Genomic DNA, 23,405 nt, shown 5'->3' with positions numbered 1-23,405 from the left:
TTCATAATAAATTCACATTTAAGGCCAAAGTCAACCTATGTATTTCAAATCAAAATAATAACGACTTTGATTATTAATCATTAACAAAAAAAGTTGATGAAAATTTGAATTTAGTGTGTGGTATCATAGCAAAAATGTTCTTATTACACAACAATTACGTTAATCTAACATATAATGGTTGTTCATTGATTAATATTTGAATTTAGTAATGAATGAAGTCATTAGTTAATCTAACATTACCTAAGAGAATGATGTGACAACACCAACCTCAAGGATGGAGTTTTTTTTTACTCAAATAGATTTGAATTCATAATTAATGTATTGGATTTTGAGTTTGAAATGTTATTATATGGATGCAGTGGAAGGCATATTTAATTAGTGGGATGTGTTGTGCAGGTGGTTTGTGGCACACGTGGTTTGACCGAGACTTAGTGTGACCTTTGTTTCATACTCTTATCATCATGTTAGGATTGAGGAACCTATAATGCAGATTCCAACTTTGGTAATTCACTTGGACATGTTCTAATTTAATTTCTAATTTAATGCGGGCTCTGTTTCATACTCATATCTCTAATTTAATTTTAGTTTTTCCCTTTTTTAATATCAGATACCAGGTTTTGCTGGGAACAAAAAAGACTTTGAGGATAACCTACTAGAAAGTTCTTAAAAATTTATTACTTGCATTGAGAAGTATTTGCATATCTCAAACTATTGGAGGAAATAGGAAATAAATGTATTTTTGAATGTTTGTATATGCTGCTCTTTAGACACATTGTAAGGGATTTGTTATTTGTAATTGGAGATAAACATTTGGTATTATTTTTTAAATTTGGCAATTGTATTTGACTTTTATCAGTATATGAAACCGTTAGTTATTGGGTGTATATGTGAGATTATTTTTTTTTTTATAAAACCATAAAGTTACATACGGATTTTTCCGTATATAAGCATATTTTTAATTATATACAGATTTTATATACGGATTTTTCCGTATGTAAATTATATACGGAAAATCCGTATGTAAATTACATACGAAAAATCTGTATGTAAATTATATACGGAAAATCCGTATGTAAATTATATACGAAAAATCTGTATATAAATTATATACGGATATATCTGTATATAACTTATCTACGATGGTTTTATATACGAATTTTTGTCTGTATGTAAGCCGTATATTTAAGTATTATATACGGATTTTGGGCATTATATACGGATTTTGGCTGTATGTAATTCAACTTTTTCTTGTAGTGTGAGTACAGGGAAGATAGGAGAAGAGAGGGATAATAGGGATGTGAATGAAGATGACAATGGCAGGATTAGGTGTTAATGCGGTTTGGCAGAGAGGAAACAAAGAAGGGAGGAATTGGTGAGCATCTCTACATTGTGAGTGAGGGAAGGGTGATGACGTGAGATATGGTTTTTGTTATTTCTAGATGAGCTGGTTTCTAAGTAAAGGGGAGGAAGCCTCAAAGTCCCGGAGGCTAAGAGATGTGCAAGAAAATGGTGGTCTCGTTCTGAAGCTCATTAGCCATGATGAAATTCTTATGGAGAAGTTTAATAGATAAGAAGTATAATGGAATATCAACACAACATACGCGAATAGAGCAACCACAAACATGCAACAAAGTATACAATGCAACAAACCCAGTATATTAGAGCATGACAACAATAATGAGGGAGGTGATGCTTACCTCTCGAAGCTTCCTTTGCTATTGTTAGTCTAATATCTCCGACGATCTCTTTCCTCTTCCTCTGGCTGACGTGTTCTTCCCTTCTCTTTGCAGGTGAACGATGTTCTCTCCCAAGGAATGGGTGATGATCCCTTGATTCAGTGAGGAGTGAATAACTATATCACTGTCTCCTCCCGGTAGTGAATGGTGAATGATGGTGGTCACTCTCTAATTTCTCTTATGGTAAGGCGATGGATAAGAAAAATGTTCCCCAGTGTCCTCTCGTGCTGTTCTTGTTGTGCTCTTATTCTCTAATGGTGATGGTCGAGGTTCTCTCTAAGGCGTGGTCCTCCCCCCTGACTGTCCTGCTGGGTTCTAATGAAGCCAATTCCCCATGCCTCTTGGATCATTCAGGCGTATCCTCTGACTTGAGATTTCTTTTTCGTCTTTTTCCTTTTCTCGTGTACTCATTGTATCAATTGACCAAAGAAACATTCAAAATCTTTCCTCTTTGATGAATGTATGCAACTCTGCATAGGGATTTTAGCAAGATGAGCCTAAACTTTCCACACTGCCAATGCATACATACATTTTGAGCATTGCTTTCTTTTTGTTTGTCGTAAACACTGCTGCCTACTGCCTTAAGCCTGTTGTGATCTGCATTATGTTGCAGCTCAAATCGTGCTAGTCTAATAATGGAAAGAAGACACCAGTCCGCTATACCGCTTTCTTTTATTTTCTTTTTCTTTTGTTTTCTTGGATTTTTTTTTTGTTTTTGTTAACGTTTAGCATAAAAACAAGATTTAACTAAATAAAAAGAAACTAACGTAAAAAGAAAAAATGAGATAACTCTAAATAACAAAAAAGTAAAATAAAAAAAAATAAAAACTAATATAAAAACGAAATTAAATAATACAAAACAAAATTAAAAAGATTAAAAGATATAAAATAAGATAAAATAAAATAAAATGCAAAAATATAAACATATGTTATTTAGTCCGGACAAAATTGAGTATTGAAACCCACTATTGAATGGACCAGAAATAAAGGGTCCCTTCTAAATTCTAAATGAGTCTAGAGTCAACCCTTGAAAAAAGGGTTTAATTGACAAGTCTAATAAAACTTGATCGGAATTAGATGTAGTTTGTGACTTTCGGACAAACCATTATAAAAATTACTAGAAATCTCTTTATTATTTACTTTTATGTTACATATTTAAGAAAGAGATTTTTGAAAAAATATTTTTCATAAAAGAAAGTTTTAACGGTGTATGTATCTCGTTGAAGTTTGAGCTTTCTCAAATACATCTTTAAAGTGAAAACAACATTAAACTTTAATGATTGATGTTTTAAAAAAAAAAAAAATCTACAGAATTCTTTTTTAAATCTTAAAAACTTAATCTCCACTTCCAGTGTTGTTGGTCTATTTTGAGAAATTGGTCCGAATGTCATGATCTTAAAACTTGTTGAATTCAATCAAAAGAAAACACGTATTGCACTTACTATGATTTTGTAATTAAAACTTGTTAGTTTACACAAATTCTGATATGGTCAAATTATATTATTATTTTTCTTTGATGTCTTAACTTAGTTTAGATTAACTTCTTCTGACTTGACTAATTGATTTACTTGAAATCTTACATTAAATATAGACATTGTTTTATTTTATAATTAGGTTGATACTTAAAAATTTTAAATTATAACATTAAAAAAAGTTTTTCAAAACTTTTATTGTTAATCAAATCCAGTTCAACTTTTTTTTTAAATGGGTGGAGTTTAATTAAGTTTAACATTAAAATGCAGAAACGCAACCCAACTCATTAGTTTTGTTTTTTAAAGTTAAGTGTATGTTTGTCCAAATTCTATCTAACTCAACTTCCAAATCCCTAATAAATAATCAATGTAATTACAATTCAAGATCTAGACTCATAACAAATATATTTTAGGTTTAAACCTTTTTTTGTCCCTAAGTTAAGTTCTGATGTTCAGTTTAGCCCCCGCTTTTAAAAATATCAACCTTTAATCCCTATGATATGAAAAATATATCAAATCAGTCCTATTTAACAAATCACAAGTTTTTCATTAAGTGATTTATTGTTCATAATACCTTCTGTTCACAAATCACAAAATATTGAATGTCTAGGTATGAAAACTTGTGATTTATTATTCATTAAGTGTTGTCATGAAGACTGATTTAATACATTTTTCATATCATAAGAACTAAAGGTTGATATTTTTAAAAGCAGAGACTAAACTGAACATCAGAAATTAACTTAGGGACCAAAAGAGGGTTTAAACCTATATTTTATTAAAGTTTATGTGATTTATATAAGTTACAATAGTCTAAAATAATAAACTCTCAAAAATGTTATCATAATCATGATGCCTACTTTAATAAACTTTTTATGAAATCAAATTTTGAAAATAATGATTATAAATCTTGCCGCGTTGTTCTTCTCGCCTTCTCTGCCTCCAAAACCTCCACCTTCATTTTAAGTTCTTCAATCAAACATTCTTGCTCCTCAGTACTACGCAACATACTTTGTATGCGTTCTCTTTTAAGTATTTTATTTTTCGCTTCTTGGTCATCATTCCTTTTTGGATGTGATTGTTTTTCCTTCACATATGTCTTCGACTTGGATGCACAAGCAACCACATCATCAACAACATGGAACTGAAATTAGGCAACATATAACATGTTAGGTAACTATTTTTAATATATCAAATAATTCAAAACTCATTGAACACATCACATACCACACCCATCTCGAAAACCTGTTTGACAATGCTGCCTCCCATATTTCTATCCATCCAATGCAAGATCCTAGGTGACTTCTTAACTTGACNTTCTGCAGGTACAAAATGCTCACAAAACCATACCTAAACAACAACTAAATGTTACAAATTATTCATAAACAAATTTAAAGTATTCAATTCACCATTCAGTTATGAAATCAATAAGTAATAATTACCTGCAACATGTAAACACAACCATTCATAGTAACATCGCTTATAGCTTTGCCTTTCTTCACTGAATCGGAAGCTTTGCTCAAACTTTTCACCAAATAACGATAAACTAAACTACCCCAACAGTAATTACTCAAACGACTCAGGTTGTCAACAATTTTAAACATGATAGGAAACACTCGTCCATAATGTCTAGGAAACAAAATCTCAGATATTCCAACCAATATATACAAGCTACAAAAAACACCACAAGGTATTTCTTTTTTATGTTTCTTCAATAAGAATTTGTAAATGAAATTCAAATCTTTGATTCCCTTACCCAAGTATTTAAAACAATTACTATTATCCTGTGTATGCTTCAAGTTTATATCATAACCCTCTGAACTCAACCCTAATCCATAACANAATTCCTTTTCGTTCATGTTCACAACTTTATCTCCAATTACAAAACCGAAACTCGAATCTACCCATTTAAACGTTAACTCCCGCAAAATTTGACTATTCATTGTGACTTTACCACTCAATTGTAAAAACCAAGCAAAAGGAGTCTTCGAAATAAGTGACCGCTGATCATCTGTCAAGTGTTCGTTCAACGTGCACACATACATGGTTGAAAAATAGTGGCGCACTGTCAACTGCTCAACCAAAACAAATCAAATGTAATAGCAGAACCATATTACAAACATAACTAAATGGGGTGGAAAAACCCACAAAGAAACATAAAACAAACAACACAACACCCTTAAACAATTACACAAAACACAAAAACACACTACCATTAACACAACATCAACAACGACGAACACAAATCAAAAACCCAAAACAAATAAACACTAAACCCTCACCACAACATCCACAACGGAAGACCACAAATCAAAAACCCAAAACCCAACAACGCAAGCCAAAAACCCAAAACCTAACAACGCAAACGAAAAACCCAAAAACCCAAAACCATTACCCAAAACTCGAACAAAACAAAAACAAAACTACCCTAACAAAAAATCCAAAACCCAACAACGCAGTTACCTTTCTACAACGAAGCTGCCCTTCCGGACTTTCCATTTCCACCAACCGCCGACAAGGACAACGGAAAATCAAATGGGTAACCACAACGCAGAGAACAACTAAACGAGAGAGAGGACGAAACGAGATTGGTTGTGAAATGAGAAAGATTGTGAAATGAAAGAGAAAACAGAGTTAAGGATATATTTGGAATGCCAAATTTTCCAAATGCTGCTCATTTTCATTCTCAAATTTAAAAAAAAAAAAAAACAACCAATGCCAGCTTGACACGTGTCTGTGTCAAAAATGTGTTAAAAAAGTTGTGTTAAAGTAATCAATCAATAGCTTGGCCATTGCACCAGGTGATATTTTATTTTTATTATGGACTTCAGGAGGAAATAATACATGCATAAATAAATGGAAGCGCCATATCGTTTTGCAAGGAATAATGAGATGCAATGCAACATTACTTTCAAAAAGTCAAAGGAAATCCGCAAAATTTGGTTATTCTCTCGTGGGAAGAGAGAAGAAAGAGCATAATCCGTGTGGTTAATTGTTATGTCCGTGAAAAACTCCATTAAGCTAAAAGGGAAGCCAAAGCCAAATATGGCTGCAAATTCTAGTTAGAGGAACTTGTATTTCCTTCTTCGTTGTTGTTTAATGCCTTATTGTTTCAAATGCAAAAAAGAACAAGAAACAAAGTAAAGAAAATACAACACATCAAATTCCTTGTCTCTTGATAGGCATTGAAGGGGGACAAAGGAGATTCAGAGAAAGCAGAAGCAGAAGCAAAAGCAATAGCAACCCTTCATTTTTGTTCTTCAGAAAAGTTTCCCCTTTCACAAAGAGTGGCATGGCCTTTGCTTTATCGTAAAACCCTTTTGAAAATAGAAAACATTAGAGAAGAAAGGTGAAAGATTTAACAACAGAGGTAGATAGTTAAAGGAAGAAAGTTTAGATGAGCCCTTGGAAAGACATTTTGGTTTCTGGGTATATTTTTGTGTGGTTGTTTTGAATTGGAAGAGCACAAAAAGGTGAAGAGTGTTTTGGAAAAGAAAAGTTAAGGGAGAGTGATGTGGCTACAGAAGCATAATTGCGACAAGAAGGATGGGGTGCGTGGAATAGTGGCAGTGGGAATTGATTCAGACAAGGGGAGCCAGAATGCACTAAAATGGACCATTGATCATCTCCTCCCCAAAGGGTCAAATGTAGTTCTCATTCATGTCAAGACTAAGCCCTCTTCTCTTCATCCATCAGTTTCTCTTGGGAACCCTAGTAAGTATTCGTTATGATGTCATCCATGTTTTTGTCAGCACGTTCTATGAAACTTGCAATGAAAATGCATATCTTACATTAGATGAGATAGTTTCTTAAAAGCTGAGGTAAACGTATCTATCCCTTTATTTTCTTCTTCTGAAAATGGGTTTTGAAAAACTAATCTGAGTTTGACCGAAATAAGAATGATGGAGCACAAAATATAATAGCATATGAATTGTTGATTTTTATATTAAAAAAGAAAGTTACAAAAGGAGGGGAAAAAGTAACATTTGTAGCCATGCATACTAGGTCCTATATTGTTTAGTAACTTTCTAGGTTGCAGGGGCAAATGGTATTGCTGAGCATGCACTTGTTTGCAAGGACCCTGATGAACATACCAAAGAAGTTTTCCATCCATACCGTGTATTCTGTGCACGGAAAGATGTAAGTTTTATTCTCTTTTTCTTGGAAAGAAAAACCAAAAGAGGTGGAAAAACTCAAAAGTTTCAGTTAGCTTTAGTCCCTTCTCTTGCTCCATTGTTCTTCTACAAGATTCAACTGTTTTCTCAACATGCTTTCATTTTTGCATCCCAAATTCGTTTCACTTTAAAAAGTTGTGACGATAAAGTAAAGATGTTTCTGAGCCAGACATAACTGAGGAGAAAATAAAAGTTTGTAATGGTTTCCATTTTACAACTATTGACATTAATTTGTGTATCTTATCATTTTTTGTTGTTTTTTTCTGGTCTATAGATACACTGCAAGGACGTTGTAATAGAAGATGTAGACGTAGCCAAAGCTTTAATTGAATATGCTTCTCAATATGCAATTGAGCACTTAGTCATAGGCACTTCAAACAAAGGTGGTTTTCTTAGGTATGTTTCTGATAGACAATCCTAACATCTGTTTGCGTCTTGTCATTTGGTTGTCTCTCCCATTCTATCACATTTTATATACCAAAACATAAATAACTTAGGTTCTATTTGAACAAACTTTCTGTATTCCATAAGAACTTTTGAGAGAGAAAAATGAGGATACAAGTTAAAATAATCTTATGAAAAAAATAATTTATTTTATTTTATCTTAGAAGTAGTCCAAATGGCAACTCTTCATGTTGTCATTTGAACTAATGTCTATGTACCTTGAAGTGCAAGTGCACTCATAAAGCAAGTTGCTTGAATTTCTATGTTGGGTTAGTTTATGTGTGCCATTTACGAAGGGATGATTTTTTGCATCAGAAGATTCAAGATAGCAGATATTCCAGGAACAGTTTCAAAAGGGGCACCAGATTTCTGCACAGTATATGTTGTTACTAAAGGGAAGATTCAATCCATGCGATCTGCTTCTCGTGCTGCTCCAACTTTTTCCCCTCTTCAAAACCAACTTTCTCATCACAGTAGCAGATTAGACCTACCGGAACCACGTGTAGTCAGAGGTAACATTTAACTTTATCTCTTCTGAAAAAGGCACATTTGTAAGTGTAAGCCTGTTTAAATTGCCATGACGTTGCTGAATGAGATATTCGGTTTCTTTTAGGGCTTGAAAGGAGGTCTCTTGATGTACCACGCCGTATGGCACATGATGATCCAGAGCCCTTTAGGTAATGATATTTATTGCATAATGCATGGCTAAATTTTGTGTCTTCTTTTTTCCTTTTTCATGCATGATTTAACGACTTTCACTTTGCGTGATTAACAAGTAACAAATTCTCCATGGTCTAAAAGAAAAATGCTACTGGAATCAGGTCACCATTCACTAGGAGAGGAGGGACTAATGAGAAGTATGGGGATATTCCAGGGCCAGAGACTGACATAAGTTTTGTAAGCTCTAGAAGATCAAGTACAGATCGCTCATTCCCATTGTATAACAACAGCAACCACTACCCAGAGTCCAATCCCAGGCTATCATATAGCTCTGACATAGATGGAAGTAATTATAGCTTTGAGTCAATACCTTTTGGAAGAAGGTCTATGGATATCTGCTCTGATTTCTCATCCTTCTCACAAGAGAGTGATGGCTTGTCATCCTCTGCATCACAGGGCATGGTAAGACATGCAACCAATTTGCATTTATTTCATCATATAAGAGGCCAAATGATATTATCATTTAGATAAGTTTAGCTCGTCTAAAGTCTGAAGTGGTCAAGGATTAATTTGGAGAATAAATTACAGTAACTTATTTGATCAAATAGTTAATGACTGAGATTGTTATAAAACATTATATATACATATTCAACAAAATATGAAGCTTTTTGATTGTTTCCACTTACTAAAAATAATCAACAGTATGTCGTGGTACACCCTCCCAAATATAGGGGAGCTGTAACAAATATATGTGTAGCAATTTGCATGTATTTTCTTATAGAAAAGGGGATTTCAAGATGGTTATCCTGAAGATAAAGACATCAATATATAGGTTCTAGGCAACATTTCTCTCAAATACTAACTTCTTTTTGGAAGATGTTTCAGCCCACTCAGCATAGTTGAGATGCCAAAGTTCATAGTGAGCCTAACATGCGTCCATTTGAAGTAACATTTTACGTTATTATTGTTTACCATAATCCAAAATGTTTCATAAAACTAATAAACAGTGCAACATTAAGAGACAAATGTCATAACCTTGGTTAAGCCTATGGTCGATATTGCCTAAACTATTAGATTAAGCAAAGTTAATGGATTTAGTAATTTTTAGTTTAACTGATGGTTTAGTGACAAAAAGACAAATTTAAGGGGATAAGTTGCTCTAGTACTAAATCAAATTGGGTAGAGTGTAGTTTGTCATAGAAACAAATGATCAAATACTCAAATATTTTAGTTACTTACAATGTTTTTTTATATGGGTAAAGTATTTTGATTCCTGGTTGCTACTACGTTGTGGATAAGCATGTCTTGCAATTGTAGGATGATGTGGAGGCTGAAATGAGAAGACTAAAATTGGAGCTCAAGCAAACAATGGAAATGTATAGCAATGCCTGCAAAGAAGCACTCACTGCACAGCAAAAGGTACGATATTATGGCATCTGCTTCTGCATCTTGAAAGCACAAGATGTCTGACTCTGAATGCTATGCAATGCATCACAGGCTGTGGAACTCCAACGCTGGAAATTAGAGGAAGAGAGGAGATTAGAGGAGGCAAGGCTTGCCGAAGAAGCTGCATTGGCGATAGCAGAAAAGGAGAAGGCAAGATCAAAAGCAGCCATCGAGACAGCTGAAGCACAGAAGAGGATTGCAGAACTGGAATCACAGAAGAGAATCAATGCTGAAATGAAAGCATTGATGGAAACAGAAGAGAAAAGAAAAGCAGTGGATGCTTTATCAGGCACTGGTTTGAGGTATAGAAGGTACACAATTGAGGAGATTGAAGCTGCCACACATTTTTTTACTGAGTCACAGAAGATCGGAGAAGGGGGTTATGGTCCAGTTTACAAGTGCCTTCTGGACCATACACCTGTGGCAGTTAAGGTTCTAAGTCCTGACGCAGCACAAGGAAGGTCACAGTTTCAAAGAGAGGTAATTAAGCAGACAGACAAACTTCCTTGCCCCTTTATGCTACACTTCATACGCAGTACCAATAAATGAAAAGGTTTTCAGCCTAACTAAAACAAAGAAAAGAAAATTCTGGGGTCTTAGGAATGTACTTAAGCAGGGAAGAAATGGTTAAGATATGTGGCAGGGGAGTAACATCTCTTGGACCTGTCTATTTTGGTGATGTAAGACTTGGTTAAAAACGTGAAGTTTGTATATCTAGTTGACTTTCTTACGGGGTTTTGAATTGGAGAAATTTCTCTTCTCTAAAGTACTTACAATGCTTCTAAAATGTAAAATTGAGTGTGCAGCTACAACTGATTTAAATTGAAATGCTTCTTCAGCTTGTGCTACTCTGCCTTACTGCTGAAGGTTAAAGACTTTTGAGAGTTATCCTTAAAATTTTGGTTGGTGACTCTAATTATGGTTCCAATATTTTGTGGTTTGAAAACCCTCTAGAATCATAATTATCCACATTGGCCTAGATTTTTCTGCACTTGTAATAATACTCACAACCAAATGCTACCATGATCACATCCACAATTTAAGTCTATACTTTTTGAATGAACATACAGGTTGAGGTACTGAGTTGCATTCGGCATCCAAACATGGTTCTCCTCATAGGTGCCTGCCCTGAGTATGGCTGCCTTGTGTATGAGTACATGGCCAATGGAAGCTTAGATGACTGCCTCTTCTGCCGAGGAAACAGGCCCCCAATTCCATGGCAGCTCAGGTTCAAAATTGCAGCTGAAATTGGCACAGGTTTGTTGTTCCTCCATCAGACCAAACCTGAGCCTCTTGTGCACAGAGACCTTAAACCAGCCAACATCTTGCTGGACAGAAACTATGTGGCCAAGATCAGTGATGTAGGTTTGGCCAGGCTGGTTCCACCGTCAGTGGCAGACAATGTGACACAGTATAGGATGACATCGGCTGCTGGAACATTCTGTTACATAGACCCTGAGTACCAGCAGACAGGAATGCTGGGAGTGAAGTCTGACATATACTCTCTTGGGATCATTTTCTTGCAAATTTTGACAGCAAAACCTCCAATGGGTTTGACTCATAATGTTCAGAGAGCCATTGAGAAGGGAACATTTATTGATATGTTGGATCCAAAAGTGCCTGACTGGCCAACAGAGGATGCCTTGGTCTTTGCAAAGATTGCTGTCAGGTGTGCTGAACTGAGGAGGAGAGACAGGCCTGATCTTGGCAAGGAAGTGCTGCCTGAACTAAACAGGCTAAGAGAACTTGCTGAGAGCCATGATCACTATTCAATGTTTAGTGGCTATGCTAGCCCTTCCAATCAGAGCCAAGTTTCTCTGGTAAGGTTCTTTCTGTTCATGTTCCAATTATTAAGGATCTTTACATGTGTTTTTATGGACTTTTTGTGATGTTATTACTCATAATTGTTTATAAGCTTAAGTGATTATTCTGTGTTGAATGTCTCATTAGTTAATCAATTTAACCAAACTTGATCTTGCTTATTTTGCATGATCCTTTTTGCAGGATGAAGCCAGTTCTTCACTTCCTCATTCTGGGGAGAGTTCATGAAACGCATCAATGCCTGTTTGACATTCCTTCAAAACAAGATCTTCCCTTTTCAGCAAAATAGATAGTGAGTTCGGTGGAAATGATCCCAAGGATAAAGTGTAAATTTCATAGGTAAATTGATGTAATAGCTTCCATGAATCTTTCAATTTGTGCATGAGATTCGTTCTCATTTCAATTTAGGTTGTAAAAGTAGAAGAGTCATGAATCCAAATTACTTCATCCAGTCTCTATGGGGACTCATGAATTCTAGTCAAAATTATTCTGTTTAGTATTTACTATTTATTTGTTTTTTCTATTATTATTTAACTATTATTATTATTAATTAATATAATTTATTCATTTATTTACTCTTCCCGAAACCAATCACAAACAACACAAAAAAGGTTTACGTAAATTTTAACATTTTCACCTATTTAATTACACCATGTCAAAAATATTTTAATTAATATTTAAATTGTATTTCTAATAAACTTTTTTTATTCATTAAATGTCAAGCATTTTAGAAAAGAAATATATATTTTTAACTGTAATTGGTATGATTACATAATGTCAAGCATTAAGTGTCAAGTAAATTTTTTGACTAGTACTAAAGTTAGATAATTTTTCTTATATTTAAGTGGTGAAATTTATTCAGTGGAATTAGCCTTAGTGTAGCAAAAATGTTGCATATGCTAAAATATGATTATACTTCAAAAACCATATCAATTAACTTTTACAACATTTTGAAATGTTTTCACATCAAAATGTGCTAGGATATGAAAGTCAACACAAATATATAATACAAACTAACAATAAACACTTACTTTTAATATTAATATTGCATTAATCGAAATGAATTACGATTCTCCTTTTAGGATTCTAGCTCATAAAGTGATTTATAAACATTTTGAAATTTTATAATCTAATCTTAAATTGATATTTATATACAATTTGGTTTCAGATTAATCTTAGTTTACTAACAAAACAATTTTAAAAAAAGCTTAATCCTATAATTACCTCAACCTTTACATATTTCTGCATTAAATATGAAATTTCTTCCTTCAAGTCAAATTACAACTTACTTACACATGAATAATAATAATAATAATAATAATAATAATAATAATAATAATAATAAATGGCATTTATAATCTTTTGTAGTTTGCAAATAATAGTAAAATGTATTAAAAGTAGACAATACTTTCCCCGGACCCTGCTACGCACTGCCGCCGTGCGCACACACCCCATCGCCGGTTGCAACTGCCCGCCACCGCGCACCATTTCTTTCAACGTTCCTCCTCAACAGTTCGGAATAGGTATTGAAAGCTAACTCCTTTACATTTGCACTGAGCTCTGGATAATACCCATTTCTCCATATGATTGTTTGCAACCATTACTACGTTCATTCAACGAGATTATGAACATTGGTCAGGCAAAATGCTTCTGTCCTCAATACGCAGAAAATTCGCAAGGGGAGTGTGGCCCATTCGAACGCTCTCTTCAAACGCTGAAATGAAAGAGTTTTTGGATTACTTAGATTCGCTAAAAAATTTCGAGAAGTCAGGAGTGCCCAGAGCTGCCGGCACCGATTCAGACGAGGGTTTCGATCTGGGTAGAATGAGACGCCTCATGGAGCGTTTCGGTAATCCTCACACCAAGTTCAAGGTTTCATTCCCCTCCCTGCCACTTTTTCATTCATTTTTTTTAAAACGGTTGAGGTACCATCTTGGTCTCTGAAATGATATAGTGCTGTCGTACTAATTCATGAAAGTAAGCAAATTCAAATTAAGTTCCTAGATGTAATGTAGGTCCTTAGTTTAGCCACTTTCTAGTACTCTAGTTCTTAAACATGGGTTAATAATATTATCTTACAATATTTCTGAATTTTGGATCAAGATGATTGACAGATTGCACTTGCAGGGTATTTTTTGAGTTTTCTTATACGTTATACACTCTTGAAACTTGAATGATGTTTTGCCCTTCTGAAACTTATTTTAAAGTTCTATTAGTTATATACCTGTACTTTGAAGAGGACATCAGGATACCAACTAATCATCCATAACATAAAATGGCCATTTTATGTCTGGGCTTTAGGGACATTTTTGTACTTTTATTTTATGCAGTTGATGGAAGTGCTTATTCCAATTTTAGGCGGTTCATATTGCTGGGACTAAGGGAAAGGGATCAACAGCTGCGTTTATATCTAATATTCTGAGGACGGAAGGTTATTCTGTTGGTTGTTACACTAGGTGAAGTTTCTATATGATTTAAATGTTTTATTTTTTAATATAACCTTAGGCAGCTCGTCATTTCATCTTTAACTATATCTTTTTTACAATTTTGTACATCATTGATGACAGGCTTTATTTTTCTCAAGCAGTCCACATATCCTGACCATCAGGGAGCGTATTTTACTTGGAAGATCTGGCCATCCAGTGTCGGCAAAGTTGTTGAATGATCTCTTTCACAGGATCAAGCAGGAACTTGAGCAGGCAATGAAAGAGGAAAATGGTTGCATAAGCCACTTCGAGGTATGGAATGTTGAATTGTCAATGAGCGTTGTAAAGAAATTGTTGTGGGTAGCTTAAGGAGTTATGTTGATGTAATTCCGTGGGTCCAATGTAGTGTCTCAGAGTTAGTATTTGTTCTTTTTGAACTCGTATGTTTATTTCTTATTGGTCTGCATTTATACATTATAACATTGCTGAAGTTAATGTTTATTATTTGGATATTTCTGCTTACTTGGTTCACAAATTAGCATTATATCTAAATACAAGTCAAATACTTTTTGTTTGCGTCTTTATTTACCCTGCAGTTTATATGAGTATTTAATACAATAGAAGAAATCATTAACATTGCCAACTTCTTAATTTAATAACTTAAACCACTTATGGAAATGTCTCAGGTTTTCACCGCAATGGCATATATCTTATTTGCTGATGAGAATGTTGACATTGCTGTTATTGAGGTTAGATATCTATTTCCCTACATCTTCAACTGCGTGCTTTATATCAATATCTTATCGGGTGATTCTTCTATTTATATTGTTGTTACCTCTTCCCATCAGAAGAATCTTGGGTTGAATATCATTTTTATGTATGGTTTGTTGGGGTTCGTGCTTGTTAATTTTGGTCTCTTCTTTTTACAATTAAATCCAAAAAATCTAAATTATGCTATTTCTTTTATAATTAAATTCTACAGGCTGGGTTAGGGGGTGCACGAGATGCAACAAATATCATATCCAGCTCTGGACTTGCTGCAGCAGTCATAACTACTGTAGGTGAGGAACATTTGGCAGCTCTTGGGGGTTCTTTGGAAACAATTGCAATGGCAAAAGCAGGAATCATAAAACAAGGCTGCCCAGTTAGGTGTTTCTCTCCATATATCTCATTTTGCATAGTAATGTGACACACTGAATTGACAATATGTAACCTTTTCTTGTAGACATGAGTGCATTTTATAAATGCAAAAAAGAAGGAGAAGATAAAAAACGAATGAAAAGTAAAACTCGGGTTATTATTGCTGAAATTAGTTAGCTACATCACGAAGATAAAAAAGTCTGGTCTTAGGATATAAGGAGAAGGATAAATTAGTTATGATAGTTAGGATATTAATGGTTAGTTTGTTAGTAGTTAGAGAGGTAGTTAGGTATAAATAGGGGAAGAAGGATATGAAAAAAGGATGTTCATTTTTGTAGATTGAGCTTTAACTCTTTGTGAAAGGGGAAATCCCGTGAAGGGGATTTATTTAATGTAAGACACTCAAAATCACTCTTTGTTAGACGCCCTAAAGATCTTGCACTAAGAGAACCTCTATGATATCAGTGCATGTAGAGAGCCTTATTTCACTTGAGTCATTCATTAGTGTTTTTCTACATGGGATAGCTTCTATATATAGATGCCTTGAATAAGACAATTGGAGCTTGTGTGTAGATCTTATGTCCTTAGGTAAATTTTTATCAGATTTTGGTAGCCTTTTAGTTGCCACCTTTTCTATTGCTATCAACTGGCTATACAGAAGACCGCTTTTTCTGTAAAGATCTCTTCATTTTACTTACATCACCAAATTGAACATACAATCTTAAAAGAAGGGTTGGTCTACTTAGTAGAATAATTGTGGGAATCTGCAAGTAAAGTCTGATGCAAGTAGATGGTGTAGCAAATTAATTTTGTGTTTTGTGTTATACATGTGTCTTCAACGTCTTCTTTATTGTTGACATCTTCTAATGGTTGTCGGCTAGTCGCTAAATGTGGTCTAGACAATTTTTCTCTGAAGGGTCTAATGATCTCTTGTAGGCTGGTTTTGATTTTCTTTAAACTTTTCCTAATACACACTTAGAGAGAGATGATTAAATCACTAAAACATAGGATTGTTTGTTATGATCAAAATCATGGGTACTCTTTACCAGACCTTATTGATTGATGAGGATTTAACTGTCTATGGTAGATCATCAAGTCAGACTGTCTATGTCTTGACAAAAAGTTGAAAGAGATAAGTAATTGAAGGTGCGGTGGTAATTTCTGTTTATTGTAAAGGAAGAGCAGTGCAGTGCAACAGTAATCAACAAAGAAGGAGAAAAATGGATGGAATCAGAGTGGCAATGATATTAAATAGTCAAAGGGAGAGCAAAGGTCTCTCTTTTTTGGCCAAGGAAGAGAAGTAGTCATGAGTCATGACAATTTTTAGGCAGGGGGGGGGGGGGGGGGTATGCGTGGTTTACATGGAAGTCATTGGGTTTTGAAGGAATAAAAATATTTGGGCCGAAGCTTGAGGTTATTAAACTAGGTCATGTGACCCAACAAACGAAAATGATCTAGAAACAACCTGCAACAAATGCTGCTCACACATGAGTTGCGATCTTCAACTGTGATCCAATGCGATCTGCCAAAGTCACAATCTTGAGGTGACGTGAAATTGGAGTGGGTGGAGGTGATAGTAGATGCATATGCTTTTACACTCCAGAGCATGATTTTTTGACTACCTTGAGTTCTCCTTACTAAAGAGAAATACATCAGGGATTTGCTAGTTAAAACTAGTATGTCTGAGGCAAAACCAATATCTTCTCCTACAGTTATTGGTTGCAAAATGACTAATACATTCTTAACCTCTTGTTGATAGATACATGTATAGGTAAGTGGGGGGTGCCCTCTAATATGCTACAATTACTAGACTAGAAATAGTCCTTTCTATTAACAAGGTCTGTCAATTCATGGTTCATTCTTGTGAAGCTCGTTGAACAACAATGAAAAGATTCTTATATATCTCTAAGGCATACTTGCTTGGAGCTTACACTTGAAAACTAGCTAATTGGGTGTTTGATCTAGATGGTTAGAGATTTATCGACTAGAAACATAACTAAATTATAGTAAAAACATTAATAAATTATAGTAGAAAGTTTGTGCAAATTTCACTTTTTAAACTGGTTTTATGGGATTGAGTTAAGTTTGCAGTCCACTTTCATTGATAGATGATAGCTGGGGTGTATTAAGGAATCATTGCCTTTGACCTGATTTCCAACACTACCTTTTGTGAATGCTAGCTTGGCATCTGATCAAGATGATAGAAGGTTAACTTTGGTGTTTATGTGTTTTTTGGAATCAATCTTGTGTCTCTTGGTGGTCCAAGAAACAAACAGTTGGAGTTTGTTCCAGGACAGAAGCTAAGTATCAACATCTTGTTTTGGTGATTATTGAGCTGTACTGGCTTTAATCTCTTCTCCTCGACCTTCAAGTGAAGCACATCGTTTCTGTCATTTACTTAGGCAATATGAGTTGGGTCTCTCTAGCTCATAAACTATTGCTTCATGCTTAAACCAAATACATGGAATGTTAAGATTTGGCGGGTATATGAGAGGAAAAAGGGGAAACAGAACACTTAACGGCTAAACCGTTAAGTGGGAAGGGGAGAAGGCCTATATAAAGGTCTGGGTGTACTACGGGGAAGTTAGTTACTGACTTGTATGTTAGTTGACCGGTTTTATAACCCGGTGAAGGAGATTAGGCTCCTCTGTACTTTGCATTTTTGACGCTTGAGTAAATACAATTCATTTTCTTTTCATCTCATACTGATCTGTTTGCTGTGAGTGAGTGAAAATAGAGGTGAAGTTAGGAATTCATACCTGAATCCCTAACAAAGTGGTCCGACCTGCCGGATCTTTGCGGAGGAAAGCGAGAGTGATGGAGGGAAGAGTGAAGGTGATCGAAGGAAAGATGGAGCATCTGGAGTTGGCGGTGGACGGGTTGAAAGCGGAGACCACCGCAAACCGTCAAGAATCGATAGCCATGCGCAAGGATATCCAAGAAAACCGTCAAGAATCGATAGCCATGCGGAAGGATATCCAAGAATTGATACGGGTGATTGGGGCGCGCCACAAGCAAACAGAGGAAAGATCCGATGGGAGTCAAGATTCGGTAAACCACGATGGAAGAAACCAGCGCTGGAGTAACGAGGGGGAACGATCTGATAATCAGCCCAATTGGAGACGAAGGGTTGAATTGCCCATTTTCGAGGGATCCGACCCCTTGAATTGGATCAACAGGGCGGAGAAATTCTTTACAATTCAAAAGGTGGCAGAGGCGGAGAAGGTTGAACTGGCGCATATCAGCATGGAGGGAAGCGCCGGATATTGGTTCAAGTTTTGGATGGACAAGGCGAGTGACCAAACCTGGGAGGGTCTCAAGGAGGCGTTGTTGATCTGTTTCGAGAGTCGACATCGAGGCGGAATCTTTGAGAGAATGGCGGCGATCAAACAAACGACCACCGTGGAGGAGTATGTGAAGGAATTCGAAATGCTAGCCGGACAAACCAAGGAGTTCTCAGATGACCAATTGTTGGGTTACTTCTTGGCGGGTCTGCGCGAGGAGTTGAGGTGTCAGATGAGACCCCACGACCCACGTGACCTGATGATAGCGATGAAGATCGCGCGAGATGTGGAAGAGGCGTTACGAGGATTGGGTTTGTTAGGGTGGACTGGGACCAAGAACCCGCTGTTGTGGGGGCGAACGACAGGAGGAGGAGCGGTGGTGGCTAGAACGGAGCAATCGAGGGGAAGCCTGGTGAGAACGACACCAGCCGAAAGCGTTGGGTCGGTGAAACGTGACAGTGCGATGAGTAATGGACCGGTGAAAGGCGGTGGTTACGGCGGAAGTGATGGACGGAGTCGAAACTCGAGAAACTTGCCCTATTCCGAGTACTTGAAGCGCCGAGAGGAGGGTAGATGCTTTAGCTGTGGGGGACCCTTCAGCCCTGGGCACCTGTGTCCAGAGAAGAACCTGCGAGTGGTGTTACTGGCCGAAGATGAGGAAGAGGATGCAGGGGGAACAGAAGAGGAGACGAAGAGCCCATGCATGGAGCTTTCGGAGTTCTCCGCCGGAGGGCTGACCCAACCCAAGACATTAAAATTGCAGGGCAAGGTGAGGGGGCGAGACGTCTGCATACTCGTCGACAGTGGCGCGAGTCACAACTTCATAAGTAGAAGATTGGTGGACGAAATGAAGCTCGAGAAGGAGGACACCATTCCTTATGTGGTGAGCCTGGGGGACGACCATAAGAAGAGAACCAAAGGATGCTGTCCGAAGGTGATCGTCGACATGGGAGGGGTCGAAATCGAAGAAAGGTTCTACTTATTTGAGTTGGGCGGTGTGGACATAATCCTTGGAGTTGAATGGATGGCTAAGATGGGGAAGATCACTCTCGACTGGAAGGAGTCATCCATGACTTTCAAACACGCCGGAAGAAAAGTGGTCATCAAGGGTGACCCCACCCTGGAGAGGAGGGTGATCTAAGCAGAGAAATTGCTGAAGCTAAGTGAAGTAGATACATGGGCTTTAGTTTGGAGTTTGGAGGGCAAGGAGGAGAGAAGGGAGAAGTGCGAAGATATAAGGCTTAATGAGGGGCAACAGAGGGACTTGGATGGTATTCTGGAGAAATATGCGGGGGTATTTCAGGAACCCCAAGGATTACCACCTAATAGAACCGAACGACATCGTATCACGCTAAAAGAAGGCACCGATCCTGTCTGTGTTCGTCCCTATCGATACCCACATGTAATGAAAGAAGAAATTAAGAGACAGGTGTCAGAAATGTTACATGCAGGAATCATCCGACCGAGTATAAGTCCGTTCTCCAGCCCGGTCATCCTCGTCAAGAAGAAGGACGGTAGCTGGAGATTTTGCATAGACTACCGCGCCCTCAACCGAGCTACCGTCTCCAACAAATTCCCTATTCCGGTGATTGAAGAGCTGCTGGATGAGCTCGGAGGTGCGAGATACTTCTCGAAAGTGGATCTCAAAGCTGGGTATCACCAGATTCGGATGGGAGAGGAAGATGTGCAGAAGACGGCGTTTCGAACGCACTTGGGTCACTACGAGTTTCTCGTGATGCCATTCGGCCTCACCAATGCTCCCGCAACCTTCCAGAGCGCGATGAACGAACTGTTTCGGCCCTACCTGAGAAAATTTGTGCTCGTCTTCTTCGACGATATTCTCGTCTACAGCACTACATGGGCCGAGCACTTGAAGCAAGTGGATTTGGTGCTGGGTTTACTTCAACAACAGCAATGGGTGGCTAACAGGAAGAAGAGTGAATTCGGGAAGAGGGCGATTGGGTATTTGGGACACGTAATAACAGAGGAAGGAGTCAAAATGGATGAAGAGAAGGTGGCGGTGGTCACGACGTGGGAAGAACCCAGAACACTGAAGGCGTTACGTGGGTTCTTGGGCCTGACGGGGTATTACAGGCGATTCGTCCGAGACTATGGGAAGATCGCCAAACCCCTTTCGGAGATGCTAAAGAAGGGGAATTTTAAGTGGACAAAGGCTGCCAGAGAAGCCATGGGGAGACTGAAGGAAGCCGTAACAACCGCGCCTGTGTTAGCGCTGCCGGACTTCACACAGCCCTTCGAATTGGAATGCGACGCTTCCGGAGTGGGTCTTGGGGCGGTCCTGACTCAACGTCGAAGGCCAATAGCATATTTCAGCAAGGCGCTATCTGGAGTAACGTTGGGAAAATCGATTTATGAGAAGGAGCTTATGGCTGTAGCTCTGGCTGTGCAACACTGGCGGCCATACTTACTGGGGCAAAAATTCGTGGTATATACCGACCAGAAAAGCTTGAAATTTTTGTTGGAGCAACGGGTGACAACGCAAGCACAACAACATTGGATAGCTAAACTACTTGGCTATGATTTTGACATTGTGTACAAACGGGGAACTTCTAACAGGGTGGCAGATGCGTTGTCGAGGAGAGAAGGGGGAGAATTGGAAGAAGAGGCTGATACCGGAGGGGAAGAGGTGGAGATGGAATTAAAAGGGGTGATTAGACCATACTAGAGAGATTTCCAGGATGTGATAAGGGAAGTAGAGGAGGATGATGAATTGAAAAGGATCCGAGATGACATTACAAGGGACCCGAACAAGCATCCTGCTTACACGATGGAGAATGGGAGGCTTCACTATAAAGGCCGATTGGTCATATCAGCCAAATCTGAATGGGTCCAAAAAATATTGGCAGAATTTCATACCACCCCAACAGGGGGACATTCTGGAGTATACCGAACCTATAAGAGGCTGGCTCAGTCATTGTTCTGGTTGGGAATGAAGAAGTCTGTGACGGAGTATGTAGCTCAATGCCTGGTGTGCCAGCAAAACAAGTATCTCACGGCCTCCCCACAAGGATTGTTGCAGCCACTCCTGATTCCCCAAGCTATCTGGGAGGACATCAGCATGGACTTCATTGTGAGGTTGCCGAAGTCCAGGGGATATGACGCCATACTCGTGGTGATAGATAGATTAAGTAAGTATGGTCACTTCGTCTCGCTCAAACATCCATACACTGCTAGGACCGTGGCAGAGATTTTTGTGAAGGAGATAGTTAAGTTACATGGGGTGCCAAAGACTATCGTGAGTGATCGTGATCCACTGTTCCTCAGCGTGTTTTGGAAGGAGTTGTTCAAAATGCAGGGAACTCATCTCCAAATGAGCACAGCCTACCACCCCGAGACTGACGGGCAAACTGAGGTTCTGAACCGTGTGCTGGAAGGATATCTACGTTGCTTCTGTTCGGAGCAACCGCGGAGCTGGAGCACGATCCTTCCCTGGGCAGAGTACTTGTTACGTACCTGAGAATGGAACGTATCTAGAGCGCCTTCCTCACACACTCTCACAAAGAATTAACAATGGACAAATAGATAAATAAACCTTTTTTATTGAATGGAAATACTGTATCAAAGAAAATAACCAATAACTGGGAGCATAACCTCCGTCAGTCATATGAGAGCATAACCTCTCTAACAAAACTCACAATTCAAAAGCATCCCTTTACCCCTATTCTCCCTTCTTATTTATACTAATTAATTCCCTCCCAAGATATACGTAATAATATAAAATAATCCTATTTTCTATTAGTATCTGATACGAATATATTAAATCTACTAAATAATATCCTAGGATTTGGTCGTGNTTACTCTAATTAATTCCATCCGAATCTCCTCCCCAGATATCCCTCTTATTACTCCAATTAGTCTCTCGCCGTGCCATCTAGGAAGCTTCCAAGCCGCTACCAACCGTTCGGTCCCTCTTATACCATCTCCTTTCATATGTTTTCCAGAACCGTTCGGTCATGCCGCTACCAACCGTTCGGTCCCTCTTATACCTTCTCCTTTCATATGTTTCCTAGAACCGTTCGGTCCCTCTTATACCTTCTCCTTTCATATGTTTTCCAGCCCCTAACAGTACTGGTATAACACTAGCTATCAGGGCGCTGCCAAGTGTACACCGTTTGAGGTGGTATATGGGAGAACACCACCAGCGATAACTAGATTCATCCCCGGGGAAACCATGGTGGAAGCAGTGGCCCAAGAGCTACAAACGAGGGATGAAGCACTACAACAGTTACGGTACCATCTGTCTAGAGCGCAGGATATGATGGCAAAACAGGCAAATCGCAAGAGGAGTCCCGTGACTGTCAAGGTGAATGATTGGGTATACCTCAAAATTAGACCACACCGACAAACATCAATGCCGGTGAGATTGCACCCAAAACTATCGGCTCGTTATTACGGCCCATTCAAGGTGTTGCAGCAGATAGGGGAAGTAGCTTTTCGGTTGCAGTTGCCAGAGGATGCTAGAATTCATCCTGTTTTTCATGTGTCACAACTTAAGCTGGCTAAAGGAGCGAAGCAAGTAGAAAAAGAGTTACCTGCAGACTTACGGGAGAGTGGACCTACATGGTGGCTTAGCAGGGTAATTGACAGAAGGGTGCAGCAACAAGAAGGGGCACAACGTGAGCAAGTGTTGGTGGAGTGGCAGAATGGAGGATCGGAAAATGCGACCTGGGAAGATAGACTGATGATGCAGGAACAGTTCCCCGAGTTCAACCTTGGGGACAAGGTTAATTTTCAAGAGGGGAGTGATGTTAGGATTTGGCGGGTATATGAGAGGAAAAAGGGG

At 37.9% G+C, this 23,405-nt stretch overlaps 3 protein-coding genes across 19 annotated transcripts in view; all 3 read left to right on the top strand.

Moving 5' to 3' along the window:
* The window catches only part of LOC106764048 (clathrin heavy chain 1-like), a 5,560-nt gene extending 4,685 nt beyond the window's left edge, over positions 1-875 (top strand). For 13 of the 17 annotated variants that reach the window (XM_022782394.1, XM_022782389.1, XM_022782386.1 and 10 more), the window contains 2 exons: positions 397-502; positions 608-875. The gene's annotated coding sequence lies outside the window, so the exon portion shown is untranslated. Of the gene's footprint in view, positions 1-396; positions 503-585 lie in introns of all 17 variants that reach the window. The other 4 variants (XM_022782390.1, XM_022782402.1, XM_022782401.1 and 1 more) reach the window with 1 other exon arrangement.
* Positions 876-6,253: 5,378 nt separating this feature from the next.
* LOC106764354 (U-box domain-containing protein 52-like) lies at positions 6,254-12,251 on the top strand. The gene is made up of 10 exons (XM_022782384.1): positions 6,254-6,919; positions 7,245-7,345; positions 7,655-7,776; positions 8,140-8,336; positions 8,438-8,501; positions 8,646-8,946; positions 9,802-9,903; positions 9,982-10,410; positions 11,001-11,750; positions 11,935-12,251. Exons 1-10 carry the CDS (start codon positions 6,718-6,720, stop codon positions 11,977-11,979), a joined length of 2,313 nt encoding a protein of 770 aa, XP_022638105.1. The 5' UTR covers positions 6,254-6,717; the 3' UTR covers positions 11,980-12,251.
* Positions 12,252-13,104: 853 nt separating this feature from the next.
* Positions 13,105-23,405, top strand: part of LOC106765120 (dihydrofolate synthetase) — a 15,658-nt gene continuing 5,357 nt past the window's right edge. Inside the window, exons 1-6 of the mRNA XM_014649625.2 lie at positions 13,105-13,274; positions 13,391-13,623; positions 14,110-14,207; positions 14,339-14,489; positions 14,864-14,926; positions 15,160-15,321. Coding sequence (XP_014505111.1) covers positions 13,396-13,623; positions 14,110-14,207; positions 14,339-14,489; positions 14,864-14,926; positions 15,160-15,321 — 702 coding nt within the window. The 5' untranslated portion in view covers positions 13,105-13,274; positions 13,391-13,395. The remainder of the gene's footprint in view (positions 13,275-13,390; positions 13,624-14,109; positions 14,208-14,338; positions 14,490-14,863; positions 14,927-15,159; positions 15,322-23,405) is intronic.

Source organism: Vigna radiata, chromosome 6 (genome assembly GCF_000741045.1).
Source record: "Vigna radiata var. radiata cultivar VC1973A chromosome 6, Vradiata_ver6, whole genome shotgun sequence".
Lineage (NCBI taxonomy): Eukaryota > Viridiplantae > Streptophyta > Magnoliopsida > Fabales > Fabaceae > Vigna > Vigna radiata.
Note: the sequence above shows the minus strand (reverse complement) of the source record. Positions and strands in the feature narration are given on the sequence as shown.

Coding starts and splice junctions, on each gene's coding strand:
- LOC106764354 (XM_022782384.1), top strand. CDS start 6,718: ATGTGGCTACAGAAGCATAATTGCGACAAGAAGGATGGGGTGCGTGGA. Junction 7,346..7,654: donor TATTCTGTGCACGGAAAGAT/GTAAGTTTTATT, acceptor TCTGGTCTATAG/ATACACTGCAAGGACGTTGT. Junction 8,337..8,437: donor GGAACCACGTGTAGTCAGAG/GTAACATTTAAC, acceptor GGTTTCTTTTAG/GGCTTGAAAGGAGGTCTCTT.